This window comes from Myodes glareolus, chromosome 22 (genome assembly GCF_982192425.1).
Source record: "Myodes glareolus chromosome 22, mMyoGla1.1, whole genome shotgun sequence".
In the NCBI taxonomy this organism is placed as follows: domain Eukaryota; kingdom Metazoa; phylum Chordata; class Mammalia; order Rodentia; family Cricetidae; genus Myodes; species Myodes glareolus.
In genome coordinates this window covers 39,259,414-39,286,915 of record NC_142047.1, presented here as the reverse complement: position 1 = coordinate 39,286,915, position 27,502 = coordinate 39,259,414, and the positions used below count along the sequence as shown (strand labels likewise).

The 27,502-nt window shown below is 47.7% G+C and overlaps 1 protein-coding gene across 2 annotated transcripts in view; it reads left to right on the top strand.

Moving 5' to 3' along the window:
* Pmfbp1 (polyamine modulated factor 1 binding protein 1) overlaps nt 1-24,284 on the top strand; it is a 47,207-nt gene extending 22,923 nt beyond the window's left edge. For both annotated transcript variants that reach the window (XM_085681763.2, XM_085681762.2), the window contains 16 exons: nt 6,156-6,326; nt 6,799-6,909; nt 8,659-8,785; nt 8,871-9,028; nt 10,258-10,498; nt 12,568-12,757; nt 12,897-13,050; nt 14,002-14,169; nt 14,438-14,575; nt 18,258-18,422; nt 18,919-19,086; nt 19,357-19,524; nt 20,257-20,357; nt 20,803-20,877; nt 23,263-23,501; nt 24,038-24,284. In XM_085681763.2, coding sequence (XP_085537889.2) covers nt 6,156-6,326; nt 6,799-6,909; nt 8,659-8,785; nt 8,871-9,028; nt 10,258-10,498; nt 12,568-12,757; nt 12,897-13,050; nt 14,002-14,169; nt 14,438-14,575; nt 18,258-18,422; nt 18,919-19,086; nt 19,357-19,524; nt 20,257-20,357; nt 20,803-20,877; nt 23,263-23,501; nt 24,038-24,054 — 2,391 coding nt within the window. In that variant the 3' untranslated portion in view covers nt 24,055-24,284. The remainder of the gene's footprint in view (nt 1-6,155; nt 6,327-6,798; nt 6,910-8,658; nt 8,786-8,870; nt 9,029-10,257; nt 10,499-12,567; nt 12,758-12,896; nt 13,051-14,001; nt 14,170-14,437; nt 14,576-18,257; nt 18,423-18,918; nt 19,087-19,356; nt 19,525-20,256; nt 20,358-20,802; nt 20,878-23,262; nt 23,502-24,037) is intronic.
* Nucleotides 24,285-27,502: the final 3,218 nt, after the last annotated feature.

Here is a 27,502-nt window from a genome sequence, read left to right as displayed (position 1 = left end):
CAGGCAAGGCCTTTCCGTGGCTTGCCGCTGACAGCAGCCCTTGAGGCAGCTAAACGGGAAGCCCTGGGAAAGGTTCGCTACCAAAAGGGATCTGGCCGCCACCGAATTTGTAGTTTAATCCTTTCTTTAAAAAATAAATAATGGTGTTATTTTTTAATTTATTTATGGGCACTTCTTAATATCAATTATAATAATTCTTTACTGTGCTACAAGAAGTCCCCAGCCATTTCGCTTAACTTCACTAATGTCATTTTTGTCATGTGGAAACTTTGATGTTTGTGGCGTTGAACCCCCACCCTCTGTAGATTCCAGGCTTTATGTCTTGCTTAGAAAGGCCTTCTCAACTCCCAAGATCATAAAAGTTTATCTCTTCTTTCCTTAGCAGTTTTTTTAAGTTTTCACTTTTGTGTCTTCAGTCTTCGGTCCGTACGTGCATAGGAAATGAAATGTGCCTCTAGTTTTGCACGTTTTAATGTGAATCTCCAGTGGTCCCCGACCATTCGCTGAGCATGGCAACCCTCCCCTACTGAGCCAAGTGCCAACGTGCAGTCCCCAGCGCCTCTGTACACGTGGCTCTGGAGACTCTCACTTTTGGCTTGCTCTCCTTCCACCAATGACAGAGCCCCTCAGTGACTCGGACAGACTGTCTAACAGCACCTTGTAGGCCCTCCTTCTTCACTGTTTCTATATTTCAAACTTTCATAACCACTCTTTGACATCTCTTCTTGAAGAAATTCACACGTATGTTGACTAAGGCCCATGCTGTGTATTACTGTGGGGAATTAGCAAGCCCTGTGGAGCATGCCATGTTAGGATATCATTGGTTTTCACTAAGGACTCACACTTCGCTTCACAGGCCTCACTAATTTTTGCTGAGTTTATTCCTAGCTGTATTACAGTGGTTCCTGGTTGCATGAGCAGGAGTTCTTTCTGTTTTGAGACTTGTCTCACTATGCGGTCCTGACTAGCCTGGAACTTTCTATGTACAACAGGATAGCCTTGAACTCACAGAGATTCTCCTGCCTCTGCCTCCTAAGTACTGACTAAATATGTGTGCTATGTCCAGCCTGGAGAGAAGTTTTTCTACATTTAATCTTCAGGATTATAGGGGCCAAAGAAGGGGGTCAGCCATTAAAGAGCACCTCTCTGTGAGTTTGAGGCCAGCCTGGTCTACAGAGTGAGTTCCAGGACAGTCAGGGCTACATAGAGAGACTCTGTCTCAAAAAGAGATGGGATGGTTAACTACCGTGAGTTCTGTCTCATTGGACTGAGCTGCCTCTCAGAGAGTCTTTGTTCCTTGCTTTAAAGAAAGTTTTCCTAAATGAACTAGATGCCCCTCAACCGAGAAATGGATAAAATGTGGTACATTTATACAATGGAGTATTACTCCGCTGTTAAAAACAAAGACACTAGAAAAATTGAAGGCAAATGAATGGAACTAGAAAAAAAAATCATCTTGAGTGAGGTAACCCAGACCAAGAAAGACAAACATAGTATGTGCTCACTCATAAGTGGATATTAGCTGTAAAATAAAGGATAACTATGCTGTAATCCACAGATCCAAAGAGACTAGGTAACAAGGAAGGTTCATGGGTAGACACCCAGATCTCTCTTGGAAGGGGAAACAGAAGAGATTTTGTGAGTGAACTGGCGGGGTAGGACAGAGGGGGAGAGTGCTAAGGAGGAGTGCTGTGGGGGGCATTTCTGGGTTGGGTGGAAGCCTGGTGCAGGAAAATCTCCCAGAAGTCTAGGGGGGAACCCTAGCTTAGACTCCTAGCAATAGTGGATAAGTAGCCTGCACTGGTCATCTCCTGTGACCAGATTGGTGTCTGGCCCAACTGTTATCAGAGAGGTGCTATCTAGCAACTGATGGAGGAAGATGCAGAGACCCCAGTCAAACAGGCAGAGTTCAGGAATCTTGTAGAGGAGGAGGAGAGAGGAGTGTAGGAGTCAGAGGGGTCAAGGATTCCACAGGAAGGCTCATATAACTAACCTGGGCTCATGGGGGCTCACAGAGACTGAACAGACAACCAGGGAGCCTGCATGGGACTGACCTAGGCACTCTGCATGTATGGAACAATTGTGTATCTTGGTCCTCTTATGGAACTCCTGACAGTAGGAAGAGGGACTGTCGCCAACTCTTTTACTGAGTTTTGGGACCCTACTCCTCATACTGGATCGCCTTGGCCAGCCTTAATACACAGGGAGGTGCTTAGTCTTACTGCGACTTGATATGCCATGTTTTATTGATATTCATGGGAGACCTGTCCCTTCTTGGATGGAGACAGAAGAGAAGGGGATTGGAGGATTAGATTGGGAGGTGGGGTGGACTGGAGAGGAGGATGTGGGGAGAAGATGTGGCTGGGATGTAAAATAAATAAGTGAATAAAAAATTAAAAATCAAAAATTGAAAAAAAGAAAGTGTTCCTAGATCTCACCATTAAACACAAGGCTGTTCTCAGTTTCTTGCTAATAACTTTTTCTCAGGTTGAAGATATAACTGTTTATATCATTGCCAGACTTGGTGGCACATGCTTATAATCCCAACACTTGAGAGGCTGAGACAGGGAGATTGCAAATTCAAGGTCAACCAGGGATACAGGGAAAATTCAAAATCAGCATGGTCTGGACCTGTCCCTTAATGAAATAGGTAATATTTTCTCATATTAATAAAATTCCATATATCTAATAATTCTTGTGTTCCTCAAATAAACTCTACTTGATTATAATATCACTTTTAAAACTGGTTTATTATTAAATTTAAAGAAGCAAGGTTAATTTGACAGTTTAAATTTCTGTCTGTCTATCTATCTATCCATCTTTATTTTTTACTGGGAGTCAAACCCAAGACTTCGCACATACTAGGCAAGCGCCCTACACCTGAGCTAGACCCCAGCCCCTGTGTTCTCATCTTATACTGACATCTGACTTAGGCATCCTAAGATGAGGGAGGAAACTCTCCAGGTTTTTTGGAAGCTTTGGAACAGTTCATATCACGTAGGAAATATCTTTTCTCTGGGATGACGAACAGCTCCAGTGTTTGCACATCCTTGCCGAGCCATGCACCTCACCTGGTCCCCATCCTCATACTTCCCTTTTTTATCCAATAATTTCTTCTTAATGTGTTCAGAAACGGTCATAAGTGCCAAGCTTTCTCAATATTTTCATGTCTATCCAAGGATCGTTTGGACATAATCCTGAATGCTAGTCAGCTGGATGTACAAACTAACCAAACCGTCTTCCCCAGGGTCTGAAGGCCTTGCTGTGTTGCTTTGTACTGCTCAGTGCCAAAGTCTGTGATGTCAATCTCTGTCGTCTTCTGTCTCATAGGTCATAGGTCATCTCTCTTCCCTGACTCGGGGGTGGGGGACAGGCTGAAGATGTTTTAGTTTCGTCTTTATCACACCTCTCAATGCTTAATGTACTCTTCATCTAGAGATCTATATTCAGGGAGTTATTCTTTTATGACTTTTAAATCAATTTCCATTTTTATCCTATAGAATTAAGATGATATTAGAACCTATAGGTATTTTCTTGCTGTGTCTTTTTTCTATTATAGTTCCCAATCTTTTGCCTCCTGTGTGCTAAATTATTTACATAAGCATCATATGTGACCAATTCTGGGTTTCTGACTGACCTTCCTCCAGCAACTTTCACGCTCAATGAACATCAACTATTTCTAAAATTAGCTTGCTTCAGGAGTTGGGGATTCAGGAGAACAGTTTATTGGGGCCGAGATCCACCATCCACACTGGAACTCTGAGCTAGTTTAATCATGTGCCTCAGTTCCCTGTAACAAGTCTTTGTCTGTCCAGCCAGCCCCCAAATAATGACACGGAGACTTCTAATTAATTATGAAAGCTCAGCCTATAGCTCAGGCTTGTTTTTAACTAGCTCTTATAACTTAAATCAACCCATTTATATTAATCTATGTTATACCATGTGTCTCATGGCTGTTGCCTCTCCTCCTGCACAGCCTGCTTTCTCTGCATCTCCTGGCATCTCCACCTTTCTGCTTCCCAGAGTCCTCTCTGTCCCTGGAAGTCCCACCTATACCTCCTGCCTAGCCATTGGCCATTCAGCTCTTTATTACACCAATCACAGCAATGCATATTCGCACAGGGTGCAAGTATCCCACAACAGCTCCCCCCATTACTACTGCAGACCGATGACAGAACAGATAGTGAACTTCATGCAACTTCAGCTGTCTATGGAAAACTTTTAGATATAGTGGCACTGAGGAGGTGGCTCTGTCAGGAAAGCACTTGAACTTGAGTTTGATCCCCAGAACCCACATAAAAACACTGAGTGTGGTGCTGCATGCTTGCAGTCTAAGCATGGGGAACTGGAGAGAGGAAGATCCCTGGGGCTCACTGGCCAGCCAGTCTAGCCTAATTGGTGAGTTCCAGGTCAAAGAGACACCCTGTCTCAAAGGAGGAGGAAAGGGTTCCTAAAGATGACTCATGATGGGGGACTGGAGAGATGACTCAGTGGTTAAGAGCGTTGCCTGCTCTTCCAAAGGTCCTGAGTTCAATTCCCAGCAACCACATGGTGGCTCACAACCATCTGTAATGAGGTCTGGTGCCCTCTTCTGGCCTGCAGAGAGAATACTGTATACATAATAAGTAAATAAATATTAAAAGAAAGAAAGAAAGAAAGAAAGAAAGAAAGAAAGAAAAAGATGAGTTATTGGTTTTCCCCTGGCCTCCACACACACCAGCATGCACGTTCACACACACTAAAAATATCTTCACAAAACATTTCAGTGAACTACAGTCCTAATACTAGAAATTTAATCTACACACTTGCCAAAACAGGTACTCAAAGATTGATGTGCAAAAGTATTCAACTCAGCTCCTATTTTAGAAAAAAAGAAACATAAATATCCTATATACCCATCAACAAGAGATTGAATAAATGCATTTTAAAACAATTAGAAAGGACAAGGTAGAATAGAAGAACTTATACCATGAGTAAATCTCTAAGACATCTTAGGTTTCAAAATCCATTTTCAGTCCAACATAACTCATTATCCTATAGATTTTTTTATAATGTAAGTGTAGAAATAATGTTTTAGAAGTGTGTGCATTGTTAGAGAGGGCACGGGACTAGAGGTAGTAGTGAAAGAAAAATATACACTTGCCTACAATGTCACAATGTTTTTTTTAAAGAGATGACAGACACAAACACTTCTGTAATTTGAAACTAATTCTGAGAATAAGATAGACTAGGAGGAGAGAACTCAGGAAAGTTTTACCCTACAAGCACAATGACAAGGGTTTGAGTCTCGGGAGCCACATAAAAATGTCAAGCTTGGCCGGGCAGCAATGGCACACGCCTTCAATCCCAGCACTCGGGAGACAGGGACAGACGGATCTCTGTGAGTTTGAGACCAGCCTGGTCTACAAGGGCTAGTTCCAGGACAGGCTCCAAAGCTACAGAGAAACCCTGTCTCAAAAAAACAAAAAACAAAACAAAACAAAAAAATGTCAAGCTTGAAGGCACTCTTGGAAACCCCTCATCAAGGAAATAAAGAAAAAAAAAGAATCCCTGAGGCTTGCTGGTCAACCAGTCTGGCCAGATCAGTGAGTTCCAGGTTCAATAGGAAAGTCTGTCTCAAAAAAAATAAACCAGGAAATGATTGAGGGAGAGACCCAATATTGTCCTCTGGTTCCCACACACACATGAGCCATGAGCACACACACACACACACACACACACAGAGAGAGAGAGAGAGAGAGAGAGAGAGAGAGAGAGAGATCTACAAATAACTGTAGAAAATATCCTTGACAAACGGTCAAATGAGGACAATCATTACCATGTGTGCAGCCGCACTCTCGTATGTAAAAGGACACAAGTTGGGTTAGACACACACACACAAGTTTGCCTAGCATGCCACTTCACAGCTATTGAGAACACTGGTAGCACAGGGTGTCACAGAAGAGGGACCTGAGTCATGAAGGGTACAGAGTGTATGCTCTTGAGAACCACCGGGGACTTCATCTTGTGTCTGTGCCGGTTGATGTTTTCCTTCTGTTAAGGACATCCTGCTAACTGAAGGCAAACACACACTTTTAGAACATGAGTCTAGTAAGACTCTGACGTTGACTCACAAAGTACAATCAAAACCAACTCATCCGTTTTGAATATCCCAGGAGCCTGAGAACAAGGGCGACCACTCGAAGGTGCGCATCTACACTTCTCCATGCGTGATTCAAGAGCATCAGGAGACTCTAAAGCGACTGTCTGAAGTTTGGCAAAAGGTTTCTGAGCAGGATGACCTCATCCAGGAGCTTCGGAATAAACTGGCCTGCAGCAACTCTCTGGTATGTGTCTCTCTTTAGAACATTATCGGGGGCTGGAGAGATGGCTCAGTGATTAAGAGAATTGCCTGCTCTTCCAAAGGTCCTGAGTTCAATTCCCGGGAACTACATTATGGCTCACAACCATCTGTAATGAGATCTGGTGCCCTCTTCTGGCCTGCAGACATACACACAGACAGAATATTGTATACATTAAAAAAAAAAAAGGAAGAAGAAGAACATTATCCTAACAGACTCCCCGTGAAGCCATGGAAAAGGGAGTCAACTAAATTTGCCTTAGACAGCCTGACACAAGCCTGAGAGCACAGTTCCTTCTTCTCCATCCCAACCTGCGGGAAGGGTACAGTGAATTATAGAACTATACCACCAGCCTATGCTGCAGAGAGGAACCCACTAAAACAGTAATAGTAATGTGTGTGTGTGTGTGTGTGTGTGTTATTGATCACTCACCCTGACTGACCAGGACCACTTGCAGGTTCTAGAGCGTGAGGAGGCTTTGATAAAATTACAAGCTGACTTCGCTTCCTACACAGCCACCCACAGGCATCCCCCTACCTCCTCAGAAGACTGCGAGGACATCAAAAAGGTGACGTGCCTTTGCTTCTCTGTGGGATTACAGGAAGGGAACTTGCTTCTGGATTTCCATGATTACTTTTATCTCGAGACCCTAGTGTGTAAGTGTTCTGTATTTGTGTGACCTCGGCCAGCCTTGCCAAAGGATACTACTGTGCATAGCGTACTCCAGCCCCAAAGACTGCGGCAGCATTAGATAGAGTGTGGAACTTCATCCACCTCCTCGTCCACTTCTAATGTGACATCCAAGCAAGACAGTACTCCTGTTGGCTTGAGAGACTTGGAAAGACTCTGCAAACGTCTATAACCTGTCTAGAGTTGAAAAGAACAAACATGGCGGAAATCATCAGTACAAACGCATTCTTTTTTTTTAATTCTGTAACTTTGAAGCAGTATCAAAACTTGGCCTTGAGAAATGATTCAGCAGTTAAAAGCACCCAAGTTGCAAAGGCCCTCAGTGTAGTTCCCAGCACTCATATCACATAGTTCACAACCTCCAGTAACTTCAGCTCTAAGAGTACCTGGAACTCCCATCCTCCATGGGCATTGGCACTCACAAACACTTACCCACACACAAACCCACATGCATGCACATAGAATATTTTTAAGAGTGGTGTCTCAAGTTGTTTCTTATAATAAATAAGCAGATACGCCATGTCAACAAGTAACGGGTTTTGGTAAACCGGTAGTCAAAAGACAGGCCCCACAAACGAGCTCTTGAGTCTGTCATGTCTCAACCTGGGCCTGTGACAACCAGCCTAGACAGCACACTGTGGAGAAGGTAATGCGAGCCTGCCTGGGTCTGCCTGGAGAGGAGGTGTGTAGCAGGAACAGAGAATGAGCCGGAAAAGGAAGAAACAGACCTTAAGTTCTCCAAGGGGACCTCTAACGTGGGCAGGCAGACTCTTCGGAACTTTCCAGAAAGTCAGGTGACTGTGGCATGGATACTGACCCTTGAAGATCTTCCTTGGAAGTATGAATGTCGTCACTGTTTGTCTAAATGATGGTGTTCACATTCTCGACCACACTCTCTGTTGTGTGACAAGACTTTTCCTGTGGAGACACAACACACATCTACTCGCCCCAGATAGGGAACCAACGACAGACCAAATACAGACACCACCAAAGCCCAGCTTGGTGAATCAGTGAGTTGGATTGAGGTTACTTACAGGAATATTGGCGAGGGACCCTGAGTTTGATCCCTAGCACTCACATGACGGGATATGGAGGTACATGTCTGATCCCAGAGCTAGGAAAGGCTGATCCTGCAAACCAGTCTAGCCAAGTGGGTGAAGTTCAGTGAGAGACCCTGCCTCAAAAAATACGGTGGAGAATGATTGAGGAAGACACCCAAAATCGAACTCAGACACACATACACATATGCAAACTCCCATGTGCATATATGTATACATGCATAGTAAATAACTGGGAAGCAAGAAGAGGAGAGAGGAAGGGAGGGAAGGAGAGAGAGAGGGAGGGAAGAAAGGAAGAAGGAAGGAAAGGAGGAAGGGAGGGAAGGAGGAGTGAAGGAGGGATGGAGAGAAGGAGGGAAGAAGGGAGGGGGGAGGGAAGGAGGGAGGGAGGGAAGAAGGGAGGGAGGGAGAGAGGGAGGGAAGGGGGAGGGAAGGAGGGAGGGAAGAAGGGAGGGAGGGAGGGAAGGAGGGATGGAGAGGAGGGAGGGGGAGAGAAGGAGGGAGGGAAGAAGGGAGGGAGGGAGGCTCCTTTGTGCTCTCATCCTGCTCTTCTGCCTTCCAACACTCAGATCCTGAAGCACCTGCAGGAGCAGAAAGACAGCCAGTGTCTGCACGTGGAGGAGTACCAGAACCTTGTCAAGGACCTGCGCATGGAGCTGGAAGCCGTGTCAGAGCAGAAGAAGAACATCATGAAGGGTAAAGGGGGGCTGCGAGCCACGGCTGCAGAGCAGGAGGGCGTCCCGCCTCTGAAGGCTGAGTGGTGTTTTCTTCCCCATGTCAGACATGATGAAGCTGGAGCTGGAGCTACACGGGCTGCGGGAGGAGGCATCAGCCCACATGGAGAAGAAGGACAAGGAGACTGCCGTCCTGCAGCACCGGCTGCAGGACCTGCAGCAGCAGTATACAGAGACACAGAAGCTGGCCCTGAAGAAGGACAAGGTGAGCTAGCGCTCCCTGGGGCTCAGTTGGAACAGCCAAGGGGGGCTGGACAAGAGCTTCCCCGCCTACTGTGGCTGTTAGTGGAGCCATGCCGTAGCTCATGAGGTCTATTATAGACATGTTCCTGGAAAAGCCTAGAACCAGAGCCGAGAACAGAAAGATGGTCAAACCAGTGTAAGCCTTTATGGGCAGCACCATCCAAACCCTGTACTCTCCTCCTCAGCACTACTAAAGATAAAACAGTTGGTTTACAGGCATTAAAATCTCTTGTTTGAAAATAAGGCCGAAGCCCACCAGGCATAAAATTAGAACGTCTAGAAAAGTGGAGCATTCCTGGGCAGTGGTGGCTCCACTTCTTGAATCCCAGCACTTGGGAGGCAGAGGCAAACAGATCTCAATGAGTTTGAGGCCAACCTGGTCTACAAAGCAAGTTCCAGGACAGCCAGGGCTGTTACACAGAGAAACCCTATCTCGAAAAACCAAAAAGAAAGAAAAGAAAAGCAGAGCAACAAAAAGCAAGGATTCCACAGGCGCCCGGCTTTGTCCTCGGTGTGTTCATCCAGCACTCTTGAGTACCAACGATGTGCCAATCATTGTTCTACGCATTAGGACACATTCCACAAAACACACAGCAGCCCCATCCTCGCGGGGGTGGGGGTAACCTGTGACCCTGATAGAATGGAAGCAGAAAATGACAGATTCCTTAAACAGCTTGGTGACTGGGTTGTGTGAACGGTCTTCCTGATCAGGTGACCCTGGGCGGAGATTTGAACGCAGTGAGAGAATGGCCAGGCTGGTCCCACGGTCTAACGGCAAACACTCAGAGAGAGCTGAAGGCAGGGGTCTTGAGGAAGAACAGTCCAGGCTGAGGGCACAGCAAGACCCTCCAGATGCGGGAAGCTAGCTGAAGTGAGACAGGTCGGGGCTCCTGGACACCAGGCCAAGTAGGTAGCCGAGGTAGGACCAGATCGTGAGCCTCCTGAGACGGGGCTGTAAAGACTTGAGCTTTTTGCTAAGTAAGGCCAAAGCCAGCAGAGGGTTTTGGACTCAGACAGCTCTGGCTTGCACTCTGAAAGGTCCTCTCTGGCTGCTGCGGTGAGACTAGCCTGAGGGAACCCATCATGGGTGCAAAGGGCACAGGTAGAATGGGGCTCTCCCAGCCGGGCAGGCCAGGGGCTCGGCTGTGGCACTTAGGCCTCTCCCAGCATCCCTTCCTCTGACGCCCACAGTTGCTCCAAGACAAGGACGAGAGGCTGCACGAGCTAGAGAAGAAACTGGCACATGCGCAGAACACCCTCATGGAGAAAGAGGCGGAGCTGGAGAAGCTGCAGCGCACGACGAAAGACCTCGAGGCAAACCTGCAAGAGGCAAAGCAGGGCACGTCCAAAGTGGATTGTGAGGCCCTGCGGGCCGAGGTCCAGAAACTGAAGGACACTCTTGAGGAGACCAAAGAGCAACTAAAGCTGGCAGGTGAGATCGGGCTTGCCCCGCCACACTTCCAACCCTGTCTCCACAAAGAGCCACATCCGAGGTCTTACTCCACACCCCCTGACTTCATCTTCATCCCAGCAGTTCCCTCAAGTCTCCTGAGCCTCCAAACTCACAGCCTCTCCGAAGACCCTGCTAACAGCCTCCTGCTCCCAGCATTCCCTCAGCCGCCTTAGACGAATGCCCCAGTCCACCTGGACAGCAGAGAGGACGGGGCCCATGAGGGGCTTTCTGGAGTCACGTTTTAACTCTGTCTTCTTCAGGCCCTTCACCCCACATATGGTTTCTCCTTCCCTGGTTTTCAATCCCATCCCCTCCTTTCTGCTTCCAAACACAGCCTGTTCTGTAGCCTGTGCTGGGATGGGAACTTGTCCTTACCTCTCCGAGGAGATGGCTTTCTCAGCTCACCAATCTCTTCTCGCCTTGAGTTCAGCAGGGTTCCTTCAGGGATGACAATAACGTCCTTAACTTGGTTGATAGTTACACAGCTTCGTGAGCTCACTAAAACCCACTGCATTCGCCACTCTAAAGAGGTTAATATAAGAAGATCCACAGTTTGGCTCCTCTCCCCCCAGCTCTGTCCTGACAACATTAGCCACCCACCCCGAGTCCTCAGCTTTGTAGATGTGGGCCCTCAGTCCAACGCAGACCTCACGGTTGTTTCCTTTCCTCCGGGCTCTGACCAGCCGTCCACCCGGCAAGCACTGTCCCCTCACCTCCCCTCCCTCCTATGTTCTCATTCCTCAGTGAGCTGCCTCCTCCTGTAGCTACCTTAGAGTCCCCTCGGTAACGTCACAGCTGTGGTCAGTCCTTCCTTGGAAGGACGGCTTTCCTTCATTCCTCCATATCATCCTCTTAGCTTTCCCCAAATGGAAGTACTCGTGTGTGTGTGTGTGTGTGTGTGTGTGTGTGTGTGTGTGTGTTTAATCTCCCTGTCTCCCTTTTTTACAAAATGTCTGATGTATGATCACTTCTCCCGTGATGCTATCTTTCTTTTGGTATACCAAAATGGCACACTTCAAGGAAGGGATGAGAAACAGAGTTGAAAGGATACCTGTCGGGGGAGGAGACACACCCCACCAAAACAACCCCCCCGAAGACAGCAGCACATCTTCCCTCAGTGGAGGCAGGGGGGTGAAAGACTACCACTGGAGGTGGTCTCTGATTGGATGCATCCTGTTTTTGTTTGTTTGACACAGTGTAGCTCTGGCTGGTCTGGAACTTGCTACATACACCAGGTTGATCCCGTGGAGCGCTTCCTGTTTCTGCCTCCAAAATACACCACCATACCCAAACTGCATCGTAGATCGTAGTCTTCCCAATGTTCTCTTTCCCTTACATGGGTGTCTACTTACTGCTTCAAGTCTAAGCATTCCTTCCAGGCTGTCAATCTTCTGAGCCCTCTCTGGTCCACCTTCTTGCTCAGCTGCAGCCTACCATCCCCCCACTTCCCATCCCAACTCAGCTTGCCTCCTCCCACCCTTCACCCATCATGCTCTCTCCATGTCGCCCCCTCTACAAGCCCTCCCCAAAACACATTCCTTCTCCTTCTACGACTGAGTCAACTCCTCTCCCTCTTCACAAGTCCACCCACAGCTCACTGCTGAGTTCGTGGGCAGCGTGAGCTCAGCACTTCAGCATTCTCAGGCCAGGATGGAGGTTGGTGGTAGAACATGTGCCTTGCCTATGCTTGGTTCCCGGCACCAAAACATAAAATCAATCAATAACATTTCAGTGTTCTTTATAATGGATGGTTAATCATAGAGCTCGCCAGACTAAACTCCTTGAGGACTGGGATTTGTCCCTAATGACAGAATTAGACAGAGGTGCTGAATGATTGCTACCAATTTATTTAATTTTAGCCAGGAAGGAATCCAAGGCTGAAGGGCGGTTAAAGAGAGAGCTCCTTCAGATCTGTGATGGCATCGGTAGAGGCAAGGGCAGGCTAGGAACGGAAGACTGTCACAGAATAAAAGGCTTAGTCTCTAGTGAGTCCTGACTGAGAGTCCCATGGGCTGCCTATCACACAGAACCCTCCTTGGCTTCTTCAGATCAGAACCTCGCCCAGTGTAAGGAGGAAGCACAGCAGGCTGGAAGCAACCTAGAAGATGCTCATCGGAAAATCGAGAGCTGCCTTCTCCTGGACAAGAAGAAGGCAGATATCATCAAGGATCTGCAGGGTCAGCTGGAGAAGCTGCAGGAGGAGTCTGTGGCAGCTGAAAAGGAGAGAGTAGGCAACAGGTACTCCCAGCCCCATCCCTGGACCCCAGGTTGGCAGCTGCCCAGAGTGAGATAGTGACGTGACAGGCCCCAGGGAGGGACCGTCTCCGCAATCCATCAACACAGGCCCTGAAGCTGGTCCTGTGGTCACCCCGCTCAGGAAACGGATAGAGGAGCTGACCTCAGAACTCTACGAGAGCCAGCGGAGGCTTTCAAATTCCGACAATGAGCGGCTGCTGCTCAAGAAGACGCTAAACGAGAGCGAACGAAGAGGAAGCGACTTGATGGAGTCTGCCAAAATGGCCGAGCAAAAGGTAAGAGAGCGGGCAGACAGCTACTACCGCTATCTGGCCTGCCTGAGGCCAAGGAGGCCAGGCTTTATGAACTTTCCAGAACTTGTGTTAGACTGTTACACCAGCCACTCAGGACCAGTTCCCATGACCAGTCATAAGCATTTTCAAGGGTTAAGCTTAACCCTTAGCCCTTGTATTACTTGCTTTTCTATTGTTAATAAAACACCATAACTAAGGAAACTTACAGAAGAAAGAGTTGATTTGGGCTTACCTTGCAGAGGGTTTGAGTCCATCATAGGGGCAGGGGCGGGAATTGGCAGACATGCTGGCTAGAACAGGATGCTGTGAAGTTATATTTTTGAACCATAAGCACAAAGCAGGAATAGGACAAGGCCTTAAGTTCTAAAAGCTCAGGCTAGTGACAGACTCCCCTCAGCAAGGCCACACCTCCTAACCCCACCCCACCCCAAACAGTGCCAACTACTGGGGACCAGGTGTTCAAATGTAGGAGCCTATGAGGGACATTCTCCTTCAAACCGCCGTTGGCTCATTCATGTGTTTGTTTGCAGTCAATGCTTGCCCACTGAGCTGTGTCCCCAGCTCTTCTTCTGAACACTGGGGGGGCCGTCCTTGTCCATCAGTTGACAGTCTTTGATCTCACGCATATTCCTGTAGTGTTCTTCTAAGATTTACTTTATTCCAAGAGGTTTTTATGTGAAGAGCTGGCCTAGAGGGCAAGAAAGTCGACACTATAGGAACCGGGTCCATACATTGGTTTAGTTAAACAAAGCATTAAACAGAGCATTAGAGCAAACATTCCCAACGAATGTGCTGGGGGGCGGGGGTGCTAAGAAATAACCTTCACGTTTGTTTCCACCCTTCCCGGGTAGAACTGTCTGTATTTCTTTTCCCATGTATAGTAGGGTAGGATTGTCTTGCAGCCTGGCCTTTTTCCTCCCCCGCCCCCCTCAGCAAAGAGAGCTAACAAACACCAAAACCAAGCTGGAAGAGGAACTTCAGGAGATAAAAGGGTTGCTGGAGGAGAAACGGGAACACCTGAAAAGGAGCAAGGAACAGGAAAAGGCCCTGGAGGGAGAAATTGAGGCTCTGCGACAGGAAGCAAAAAAGAAAGAAAAGATGGTGAGAGGGTGGAACCTGGAAAGACCAGGCTGTGAATCCGGGGCAGCCTGGGGACTCAGGAGAGGAGGGAGAGGAGGGAGACAGACAGGGGAAGGGTGAAGAGGCCTGAGGAGGAGGAGGAGGAAGAGGAGGAGGAAGAAGAGAAGGAGGAGGAAGAGAAGGAAGAGGAAGAGGAGAAGAGGAGGTGAGGGACAGGAAGGACAGGAGGCTCAGGTTAACCTCCCGCTCTGGCGGTGGGGGTGGGCTTCACTGTTTAATGGGAGAGCAGGCCAAAGAGCACTTGAGGAAGCTGGAGGAAGAAAAGGAGAATCTGCAGACGGAGCTCAGTTCCTGCTCCTCACACCTGGAGTCCTCCATCAACAAGTACAACAGCTCCCAGAAGGTCATCCAGGAGCTCAAAGCAGAGGTGAGTAGACAGCAACCCCAAAGAGGGGACGCCCGACTTCGCACCTCAGCCTTGGCTGCCTATGCTTGCCTGAGGCCCCGGCAGCTCAGCTTGGCTCTGTCCTGTAATGGGTGGGAGATGGCTACAGACCAGGAGGGGGAAAACGTTTTCTTCCTTAAGTAACAGGCTTCGTTTCGTTCGCCAAGTCTTTCAGCATTAGAAATTAGACAAAGAATTGAGTGAATTAATTGTTAGGAGTCACTTGAGAGGGAATATTCTCAAAACTAATCGCAAGTCACAAAAGGTGCTTGGAGAGGGTCATTTGGGTCCATCATTATGCAGATGAAAGTCGCAGGGCTGTGACATTCTAGGAACCCCTCTTGAGTTCAGCCATTCTCTTTACAGACCCTCCTTCAGCTTAACTCTTAACAAAGTACACATCCCTGTGATCCCCCATTTACAAAGGGAAGAAAGGCCAAATCCCAGGGCCACTAATTAGTAAGCAGTGGGACGAACCAGTGTTTGAACCTGGATCATTCAACTCTAAAGCCTGTCCTTTTTTTCCAGCACAAACTGTGACGCGGTCCCCAGTGGAATATATTATACCTTTCTGGACAAGAAAAAAAAAAAAAAAATATATATATATATATATATATATATATATATATATATATATATATATAGTGCTTAGAAGACAAGTCTCTTGAGCTACAAATGAAAACCCAGGCATCCCTTAATCTTTCGTAATACAAAAAGATCTGAAATCCTATGACTATTCAAAGCTTAAGATGAATTTCCCAACAGCACTCTGTGCCTTGCTGTGGTGGCAGAAAAGTGACAAGTCTGAGCTGACCACTAGGTACATCTTGCCACTAAGAGCCGAGGAACTGACTTTGTACTTTTAATTAATATTGACTAATTTTAAGTTCAGACGGCACAGGTCTCGAGAACTGGCCTTCTCGGAGTTTTGTCCCCTGGAGTGGCGAATCGTGAGGTCTCAGTCATTAGATGAACCCTCCGTCCATCTAAGGAATGCTGTTAAATGTTCTGTATGAGCCTGGTGGCAAAAATTAGCCATGTAGATTTGAAAGCAAGAGCACCAATACTGGAATTCCTTTGCTTAGATAAGAAGAGGGGTTTGGTGTTTTTTGGAGTATAAACATATTCAACTTTTTAATGTTCAACTTTTTAAAAAGCATTTCCCATACACATGGTAGATCCACTGAATCAATTGAAACAGTTATTAGAAAAAGGCTGAGGTTTGCTTTCTGAACATGTGCTTCCTCTGACCAATATTCCATATTTTATTTTCAATTGTTTGCTTTTTGAAAATAAGGAAATACATTGAAAACTTTTCCATTTATTTGATTATATCATGTTCCCACTGTATTTTATTATTTTAATATTAATGCAGAACCTCATCCACTTGAATATGTTAATTTTCTGTTTGAACATCTTAGTAATTTTACTTATAAGTTGTAATAGTCTCTCAGTTTATTTTCACAAAGTGTGTGTTTGTGTATGTGTGTGTATTCAGTGTTAGGGATCAAGCCCCAGGCCTTTTACATGCTGGTCTTGCGAACTTTGAGTCAGGGTCTCACTGTACAGTGCAGACTATCCTCAGACTCCTGGAGTTTATGGGTTACTTTTAGTAGATAAATAATTTGTAAATAAAAAGGTTCCTAAATGTTTCTTTGTAATATCTATCCTTGTTTTATTTTTCTTGCCTTGTCACATTGGACAGTATCTCCAGTATGATGATGGACAGCTGTGGTCGTAGACATCTTGTTCTTTACTGTTAATGTAAAGCATCTGCCTCAGTACCATGTGCCCTCTGGGCTTCTTGCTACCTCTATCTCTAGTCCCTTCAGTTCCTCAGGTACTAAGAGGTTTGTCAGTTCAGTACAGGGTGTTGAATTCTGACAGGTGCCTAGGGGTTTTTTTTTTCTGTTAAAATAATAATACCATCTTTCTCGGGAGTGAAATCAAACCAGTGCAACTGGAATCTATTGATAAAAACCATTGGTATAGGATAAGGCTGGAGAGATAACAAGAGGAAGACTTCACGGCCTCTGTTAAAATTGAGTTGTATTTAAAGAACAGTGAAAGGCTATTGACAGAATTTCCTCAGAGACAAGACACATGAGACTCTGACTAGTGTGTGGACATGGGCTGGGAGAGGGGTAAGCGTAGATGTGAGGAGAGCAGTTGGGAGGATGTGCAGGTTATTGGGTTGTCTCTGGGAAGACTAGCTGAAGTACTGACTGTGGGAAAAAAGCAAGGAATCGAGGATGGCTTAGTGGCTACACCTTTTGAAGGTTTTCCCTCTGCTTCCAGACTTAGAAACAGATCTCTGTCCCAGACCTCAGACCTACAAGGAGATGCCTCATTTTACTCTTAATGATTCCCAACCATACGGAGACACCCACCGCAAAGCCTTTCTACAGGCATCATCTCATTTGGCCATCGCCAACACGGTGTGAAAGAGCCACAAAGGTTCCCGGTCTGTGGAGAAAGGCCTGAGGCCCAGAAATAAGTGTCAGACCCTGGACCTCAAGCTGGATTTGTGACGCCGCGTCTCCATTGCCTTTAACCACCCCAGTACGCTCACTGCCAAGGCTAAGATGCAGAGTTGTTTTAAGCACACTGCTGCCAGAGTTGTGTGCAGCAGAGCCCCTTGAACCACACAATATTTGAATCTCTAACTAGACAATGTAACTTTACATTCCACCAACAGCTTAACATTTCTTCTATGACTGTTGTGTGGTTGTTGTGTGCTGTGCCCAATGGGACAGCAACAGGAGGAAGAGGTGGCGTCCTCTGTAGAGCACGTACAGGGCCGGGTAAGAGACATGCTGTGTCGTATCCATCAGCCTGGTGTTGTGTTCTAGCATGTGTACAGGTGCACACGTGTGTCCATGGACATGGGGATGCGTGCATGTAGAGACCAAAGGACAGCTTCCAGCTGTAGTTTCTCAGGGGTCGTCTGTCTCTATTTCTCTTTCTGAGACAGGGTCCCCCAGTGGTTTAGAGATCACCAAATAGGCTAGTCTGCTTTGAGTCCTGGAGATGCACCTGTCTCTACCTCCCCAGCACTGGGATTCATTGTAAGAGCACGCTGCCATGCCCAGCATCTTTTTTTTTTTAAAGCCTATGTACATGTATGGTTTACCTACATGTACCACATGTATGCAATGCCTGTGGAGGCCAGAAGAGGGTAGCAGATCTCCCAGGACTGGAGTTACAGATGGTTATAGATGACCATGTGAGTCATGGGAATTGAACCCAGGTCTCCCGAAAGAGCAGCCAGTTCTCTAAACCACTGAGCCATCTCTCCAGCCCCGAGACTCATCTTTTTAAAGTAGGTTCTAGGAACCTAACTCAAGTTCTCACAAGCACTGTGTGGACTGGGCTACCTCCCTAGCCCAGACTGACATCTTTGTATCCGTGAGACATATTCCGTGAAGTTAGCATGTCCCAGTGCTGCTTCTATTGGAGACACGGTACCCAGAAGGGAAACCTGGCTGGAAAGATACAGGGATGCTCAGGAAGAGCTTTGCATTTCCTAACAGTGAGATGAAGACAGGAGCATAAGCACAGATACCCAGGCGCTTGTGGCAGAGAGTAGGCTCCTGTCTCCTTCCTGCAGCCGCACATCTGTGCCCGGGAACAGCCTTGACAGCAATGTTCTTGCTCCCTAAAGATAGACCGCCAGAAAGACTCCATCATGATTCTGCAGACGCAGCTGGACTCAGCTATCCAGAAAGAGAAGAACTTCCTTCAGAGCATGGTCAGCAAAGAAACCTACGAAGAGGTTTTGCGGAAGTCGGGCGTCTGCCAAGACGACCTGACGCAAGCCCTGGAGAAGGTGAGGCCACACCTGCTCTTCACCCAGGAAGTAGTCAAAGAAATTCAGGGACTCTGAGTGGGCAGAAGCCAATTCCTTACAAGACTGACAATCCTCAGGGCTTCTCAACCCTTGCCTATATAGGGGTGTCTGCACAACAAAGACCTCCGCCCTCTTTGCTTTGTATGCGGCTGTCCTTGGATTTGTTGTGAGGTGGCAGAGGTGGCAACAACTCTTCAGGGACAGGGTTTGTCCCAAAGCCTGGGTTGTCAGGGAAATTCATGCATCCTCTGCAGATCAGTGGATATGTGTAGAAAGAAAGGAAATGGAAGAGGGGAATAAAAACCCAGGAGGGTGGTGCTGAAAGCCAACCTCTGTCTCTCCCTGCCCCTTTGGAACATCAGTACCACCATGGGCGGAGGACAGGGGAGGGCCTGGAACCTTCTGCACTAAAGACTTGGCAGAGAAGGTCAAGGGCCCTGGTGGCCACTCTAATGCACTCTGTCTTTGCCGGAAGCTCACTCATGCGACCTCCGAGACAAAGAGCCTGCAGCGCAGCTTGCAACAGACCCAAGAGAGGAAGGCGCAGCTGGAAGATGAAATCCTAGCTTATGAGGAAAGGATGAAAAAACTCAACGTGGAGTTAAAAAAGCTACAGGGCTTCCACCAGCAGAGTGAGCTAGAGGTGAGAGGCTGGGGGCTCAGGCTGTCTTCCTCTTAGAGGTCCACAAGGTCACCTTTGGCACGCAGAATTATTTAGCGGTCAACCATACCCTTTGGCCAGGTTCACTCCACCTCAGCTTCTGGAATGACAGGCAGGCCAGAAGGTCGGAGCAGGGGCGCCCTCTGCTGGTCACTGGAAATAAAAGGCACAGACACTCCACAGTGGAGAGAGTACCCTCCACCTTGCCTGGGCCCGCCCCTGCCCATTTCCTCACTTTGCACTCCCTGGCAGGTGCACACCTTTGATAAGAAACTGGAAGAGATGAGCAACCAGGTGTTGCAGTGGCAGAAGCAGCATCAGAGTGACCTCAAGATGCTGGCCGCTAAGGAGACGCAGCTCCGGGAATTCCAGGAAGAAATGGCTACCCTGAAAGAGAGCCTCCTTGCGGATGAGAAGGAGGTGGGCACTGTTTGGACTCTGTCACTTGCTCTCCACACCTCCAGACTGGGGAGTCATTGGGGATGCCAGGAACAAGGAAGACACACACACACACACACACACACACACACACACACACACACTATTTTGCAGGAAGCAGATTCTGGATACTTCCAGCCACCTCTCAACTCACTTATTTTCCTGTGGTTTTGTTGATAGATATTGACCAAGACTCTCAGCAAAACTCAGGTCCATCAGCTGCCACTCACAAGCCCTAGCCCTCCCTCTCCTGGGCACATCCTGCCTGGTTTCGTCATCCAACGTGTTAAGCAGTCTTTGAGATATGCCCCCACTTCCAGCATCCCAATAAGTGCCATTCATGCCATGAAGGCTTGAGACATCTTAGGGTGACCACAGGGCCCTTGTTCAAATTAAAAAGAAACACCTCTTTTTCCCCCCCGATTGTGGTGACATCAGCTCAGAATACTGTTTTAAAACAGTCACTTCGCTGCCATTAGTCTGAGAACTGCCACGGTGAGCGTATGGGTCTACCGTGTCTGTGATGAATGGCGCCCCTCAGGCGTGTCACCACCATGTGGAAGGAAGGTCCTGCACCTGGCAACTCTGGCCTCAGGTTGGGCAGCAGAGTTGGGTTTGTTTTTTCTCTCAGAAAGAAGAATCCAGATTTGGGGGAGGGAGGTGGCCATCGGTGTCCCCATCCCTTACAGTCTGATTTCCTTCTTGTATGCCAAGCCATGCTGCCTGTCCCCGAGGACAACCAAAGACCCCTGCAGGCACCACCGGGACAATGACCAGATTATGTGCAACATGGAACAGTGGGCAAAGGAACAGAAGTAAGTGTTGCCAACAAAAGTAGGGCGGGTCCCCAGGTTGGGCTGAACTGAGAACCACAGTGACTAAACCATGCATGTCTGCCCAAGAACTCACCCACACACAAGGGTTGGGAATCAGAGGGGTCTCACCCCTCCTGGAAGGTTTGCAAAGCCTGCCACACAGGGATAGAGCCACATCAGAGGCAAGGCGTATTTCACTATACGCTTCTTCTACCCAAGCTGGGATCCAGCCTCACGTGGATGCCTTGAACCCATCCCTTTAAAAATGTATGCGATCGTCTGAATGGGAGTCTTCAACTGTCAAGGACTCACAAGGCTCTCACTCAGGAACAAAGTGATGGGGGCCAAGGAACAAGCAGAAACCCTGCTGGGAAGAAGCGGTGCCCATCGGTCGACTTCTCACCCATCTAGGGAAGAGCCATTCTTCCCCTGTGTTTTATTACAGGATTGCCAATGAGAAACTGGGAAACAAGCTGCGAGAACAGGTCAAATACATCGCCAAGCTGACCGGAGAAAAGGAGTAAGTTGTCTCCTCCCTGTATTATTGACTCTTGGGACCACCCCTGGCCAATTTACATTCTGTATGGGGACTAGCCCACAGAACAACAGGAACAATCTGGAAGGACCCTGAGACCTGAAACAGTTCCTACGCAGCACTGGCATGTCACGTGACTGCGCTGGGCCGTCATTCTCTCCCTCAACAGCTCCCCAGTGAGGGGATGAAACTTCACCTGGTCCCCAGGAACCTGGGGCTCCTGTCCTGAAGGGCTCCACTCTCCCTCGTGATCCTGCTTCGCCGCCTGGTCAAAGGTCTGCCCACTGAGAATGAGGCCTGGGACTACAGGAGGTCAGAGAACAGAGGTGAAGAAAGGGCTGTCTAAAGGTAGAATCTTCTAGCCAGGGACTAGGACAGTGTTTCCCCAAGCTTTTTCCAGAGACACAGAAGCTGCCAAGTTTGGCATTCTAGGAGGGCCTGGAGAGGGCTTGCTTGTGATAACATTGGCCAAGCAGCCGTGGCCTCAAACTCTGCTGAGAAGACTGAGGATGCAGTGTCTCTGCACGCCTGGCATCCATGTGTGGCTCCCGGGAGTGAGCTCTGTCCTGAGCTTTGACCTTCAGCTGGATCAGGAGTGGAAGGGGCAAACAGAACTGTGACTTGGAGAACAAGAAACCCAGACCCGGAGTAGGCTGGGCTGTGTGGGATGTACAAGATGGGAGATACGCTGACATAGACAGAGACAGAGAACCAGGGAATGGGGGTCACAGCAGACCTGGCCTCCAGCCCAGAGGCACGTGGACTGGGGGCCACAGGAGGAGAGGCCGGATCTTCAGAGAACATGTGGGTAAAGGATGTGACCAGAAGAGGCTGAGGATCCATCCTGTCACGTGATTGCTTCCAAAAAAAGGATCATGATAGTTTCTAATGGAAAAAACATTCTATGAAAATAATTAACTTTAAAAAAAAGACACTTGTCATAACCTTGAAAGCCCATACCCAGTAGCACAGGCCACCATAAGTTCAAGGCCAGCCTGGGCAATTTAATGAGACCCTGTCTCAAAAAACGTAAATTGAAAGAAAAAGGTTAGGGATATAGTCCAGTGGTGGAATACTTGCATGGTTTGAGCAAGGCCCTAGGCTCAATCCCTAGGACAGCCAAAAAAATTATAAAGAAACAGATAACTCCAGGCTTTTCCTTATATTCTACCAAGTTCCAGAAAGAGCCGTCTCACCAGATGCTCATCCTTGAACTTCCTTGGTCTTATCTGAGGAAAACCATCTTTTAATAATAAATAATAATATTAGCCCAACTAATAATTGTTATTCAGCATGTGGGAAGCAGAGTTTTAAGTGTTCTACACACATTGACTTATTTCATCTTCCTGAGACCTGATGAGCTGAGAATACAGGCTCTCCTTGACTTAAGGTGAGGCCATGTCTGGATAAATCCATTGGAAGTTGGAAATATTATCTGGCCAAACGTGTGTTTACTGCTCATAATTTACTGTGTGTAGCAGCTTAGTCCCACGTTGGCCTGTAGAACAGTGGCTGTGGCTAACCGGAAGCTGCAGTCATGACTACTTCCCAGCATCTCCCAAGAAGCCTAGGCCACATCTTGCCTGTCTGAGAAAAAAGTCCAAATTCAAAGTACACTTTCCTATTGAATGTATATCATTTTCACACTGTTATGAAGCCAAAACTATTCTGAGTTGAAACCTCAAGCCAGGGTCTCTCTGTGGTGACAGGGGCATTTGTAGGAGGAGAGAAATGGTCCAGGAGGCTGAGTGTCTTCCCCTGTCCCCATAGAGTCTTCCATCATCCGCTGCTCTCAAGACTTGTTAGGAGAAATCCGTAGGTTGATAATAGCTGCCATCTATTGAGCCATGAGAAGACACTAAATTATCTTTCCTCTGCCCTATACCCCTGCCTCCACTAACTCATCTGTAAAATGGGAAGAAAAAAAATTGGCCATGTTCTCCTGTACTCCCTACTCTTCAGAAAGGGGAGCAGAGAGAATTACGGTGCTAGCTTTGGCTGAGTGCATTTCCCAGACAAAGCTATGAGCATACACAGTCAGAACTTTCTGGTTCGTCTATCAGATTTCCGTTGTTTATCAAACTGAATCCTTCCATGAACCCCAGACAAGGCAGGTTTAATGTCCCCATCAAAAACATAGACAAAGGCCCAGAACGGACAGAGTGGGCCCTCTTCCTAGGTCTTCCTCACCCCCAGGCCTGAGCTGCTTCCACGGGACTCAGATGGGCTAGCCTCCATTTGCACAGGGTAAACGTGAGAATCCGCAGCCCTCTCCTGTGACACCTCCGGGTTCTTTTGAGCGAGGAGCCAAGCATTGCAAACAGACCAAACAGCCACCTGCCCCTGCTCACGTTCTTCTCCTTCCCACAGCCATCTCCACAATGTAATGGTCCATCTGCAGCAGGAAAACAAAAGGCTGAAGAATGAGATAGAAGAGAAGAAGTTAAAGACTGGGAACGCGAGGATCTGCGCCAAAGCCCTCGGCCCCTGCAAACTGGAACCTTCCCTAAAGGGGAAAATTTGCAACCCACTGGGCTGGAGAGGAATAGCCCAGGACGTGACGCCGAAAACGGACATCACCAAGTACATAGGGATGCCCCACTGCTCGGGTACGTGTGCCACTGTGATGCCTCCTTTCTTTGAGCCCTAAACCAGAACAGCAAGAGTGTGACATCATTCTCCAAAGATACACTGGATTAGAATTCATACAGGGAAAAAACAGATTACTAGAGACCTTCGTTCATAGTGATCATTCCTTCCACACCTACAGATGAAGGAGACAAGTTACCATCCCTCAGATCTAGAATTTTGGTGATCCCCCAGTACCTCACATCACAGATCTGTCCCCTCCTGACTCAGTTCCATTGCGGGGTGAAGGGAAAAGAGGGAAGGGGAGAATAGACTTCTTCCTTCTGTTATGTGGCTGGACACCCCACAGACTGAGTATCCCAGCCCGCCACTCGGTGCAGACCTATGCCTACTGTCCCTACCACCTCTTTATCCCACGAAACCCCAGAAGGGGGCTGTCGCCCTACAACAGAGCTATCTGGCCATGACACTGGTCCAGCCATGATGCTGGTCCTCAAGAAGTCCCTCGTTCACTTCTCCTCAAACTAAAGCTCTCGTTTCTTCCCTGTTCCCCCAGGCTCCTCATACTGCTAGACTCGGCTCCTCACCCTCAGCCCCATCCCTACACATTGGCAGAGGACAGCGAGTTCCCGCCCCTCCTTCTTGACCGGTATCAGCTCCTACAGTCATCCACCAAGGCCCCTGTATGGTTTACAAGATGTTATTGCTTTACTGAGTTTGTCTACTTCCTGAAGTGGAGTGAGTTCTGATACCCCACTCCCACCTCCAGGCCCTGACTCTGAAATAAAGACCCAGACCACACAGCTTCCGTGAGTTCCTGGTGTCTCTGCACAGCCCATCCCCAGCAACCTGCTCATGTCTGTGTTCGCCAGATGCCTAAACGTTCTGATCCACTTACTTCTTCTGTAGGAGAAAGGGTAGCAAAGCCAGCCTTTGGGTTACTTGGACTAGGTTTTTAAACCAACAAGAAGGAATTAGCCCCCCGCCCTTTAATGTCTGTCTGGAATTTAAAAAAAAAAAAACAAAAAAAAAAAACAAAACCTAGAAACCTTTTTTCCCCCAAAAAGGAAAACAATGCTAGGACCCAAAAGAAAGTGCAAGAAATAAGAGATGCACTTTTCCAAGTGGGGAAGGGCGGGCACACCATCTGCTTCCTCCTGGCTGCCATATTACATTCCTCCTTTTAACAAGTTTACTTTTCTCCCCAGCCAGGGCAATACAAGGAAAATTCCATTATAACAAACTCCAAGGACAGCTAAACCACTTTATTGTGGTAGGATTTTGTTAAGCGGAGCACATGTCTGAAATTTATATTTCAGTCTATAGGAAATAGAGACAAATAGCTACCAGGGTAAAATAAGAGGAAGACAGGGAAGAGCTTGCACTTCTGAGAAGGTGGGAAGAGGGAAGAGGCACACTGGCGGGCAATGGCTCTCTGACACTCTTGCCTCCCTCTCGGCCAAACCAAGGCCAAGAAAACGCACAACTCATGATGTTTCAGCCTTGCCAGGATGCAGGAGAGTTAAGCGCCTGTGTGCAGAGAGAAACGGGTACTGAAAAGCTCTGGGAACATCTCCTGTGGTGTTTAATGTCCATCTGCTAAAGGTCTTCTGACTTTGTCCCCAACTTGGGGCTTAGAATAGCTTGGTATCAGCTGGGCAGTGGTGGCACACGCCTTTAATCCCAGCACTGAATAGGCAGAGGCAGGCGGATCGCTGTGAAAAACCAAAAAAAAAAAAAAAAGCAAAAAGAATAGCTTGATATCAGGTTGGTAGCACCTGAAAGTCCACAGTCCAGTCTACTAAAACGATGGCCTTATCTCCATATTTCAAGAAGAGAGTTCATATACGTCAGTCAAAATTGCAACCTCTGGATACTGGGAATGTCACATAGTGATTCAAAGCCGTCTCTCACTCTCTGCAGGGGTGATTATATCAGATCAAAGCAGGGGTGCATTATGAGAAGCAAGGAGATAGAAACATTTTTACTATTGTACCCAGTCGCCTTGCTGTGAAAGCTCAGGCAGGCAGAAGATCTGTCGAGGCAGAGAGAAGAGACTTAGAGAATGCCGGAGAAAGACAGGGACACTAAGTGTCCCTTAAGAAATAACCAGAGGGCTGGAGAGATGGCTCAGTGGTTAAGAGCACCGTCTGTTCTTCCAGAGGTCCTGAGTTCAATTCCCAGCAACTGCATGGTGGCTCACAACCATCTGTAATGAGATCTGGTGCCCTCTTCTGGCCTGCAGGCATACATGCAGACCAAATACCGAGAATACTGCATACATAATAAATAAATAAATCTTTAAAAAAAGAAAAAGAAAAAAAAGAAAAGAAATAACCAAAGAAGTCAGTCTCTACAAAACCACTCAGAATCTGCTACAGAAAAGAAATGGTGGCGGAAACAGATTTTGTAAACCCACAGCTTGGCAGCCAAAGCCAAGGGGTTTTCTTGAGACTGAGAACAAGGATGCCCTCTTGTGCCTCTTGTATTTAACACGGTTCTAGTAATTAGAGCCAGAGGGTTTAGGTGGGAAAAAGAAATAAGACACCCCGATTAGAGAGGGGAGCTGGCAAGATGGCTCAGCAGGTGTAGCGGTTTAAATAAGACTGTCCCCCATAGGCCCAGATAGTTGAACAATCTGTCCCTAATTGTTGGCACTGTTTGGAGAAGTCTATGAAGTGCCACCTTGCTGGAGGAAAGTGTGTCACTTGGGGGTGGGTTCTGAGAATTAATAACCTCATCCCGCTTCCTGCTTGCTCTACTTCCGGCTTACATTTAAAGACATAACCTCAACTTCCTGCTCCCGCCACCATGCCTACCACATGCTGCTATACTTCCGCCTATGATGGTCTTTGATCCCTCAAACAAACTCTTCTTGGTAATGGCCTTTTAGTCACAGCAACCCAACAGCAACTAACAGAGCAGGTTACCGTGCTTGCTGAGCAAACCTGGACACCTGGATTCCATTCCTGGAACCGACGTAAAAATGCTGGATGTGGAGGCAGCTACATGGAATCCCAGCATTCCCACAGCATGATGAAAGGCGGACAAAGGCTCACCAGGAAGCTCAGGGGCCAGCCTGGCCACACAGCACGGCAGGACAAGTGAGACCCTGCCTCAGTAAGGGAAACGGAGAGAACTGACTACTAATTACCCTCTGTTCACAGACCGTATTTTATGTGTGGGAAACCCTACGCTGGGAATATAGTCAGGCAGACCTGCGGGAGGCAGACCTGCGGGAGCAGGCGGCTATCTATGCTGCTTGTGGCACCTGGGTCCTTGGCCGGTGTTCCTTACTTTTAAATTAAGCTGCATCAGACCCATAGTTTTCATAACATTCCGTTTCTCTCATGTAAAGGAGCACGTAAGGGGCTTTGTGTCCACAATCTCAGCTTATCAGCCATAAACCTTATCAGTTAGACTCCACTCTCCCTATACCACTGTATATCCTGAAGCTGAACCTGTAAATGGATCCCCTACTGAGCCACCTTCTTCTGGACTCCCACTCAGGTCAAGACTAGATTTCCCAAGCAAGCAGGAGGAAGCCTCTAAACAGCATGCACCTCTTTAAAGAAGCCGCCCCCCACCACCACCACCCTGGAAAGGCTAAACCAAGCCCCTGTTCCCCTCCCTCCCTTTAGTAGGTCAGCAAGGCCTCACCATTGCCTCCCAGCCTCAGAACCAGCTGGTATTCAGAGTTTGGCCTGTCCTGTGCTGGATGCCCTAAGCCACCCTCAAGTCCCTACACCTAAGCTGGGTCCCATTCAGTCAACGCCTCCTCTATGAATCTCTGCCTAAAGGCTAAGAAGGTGGCTCGGTAGTGAAGTGTTCACCACATGAGAATGAAGACATGGGTTGAGATCCCCAGCATCCATGAAAAAATAAGATACTGAACATCTCTGGCCTCCTCACATACGCCCATGGGCATGCACGCTTGCACATATATGCACATAAGTACATAAACATGTGTACACACATGCCCCCAGGAAAGCCTCCCCAGTAGCAAAATGTACAGAGAGCA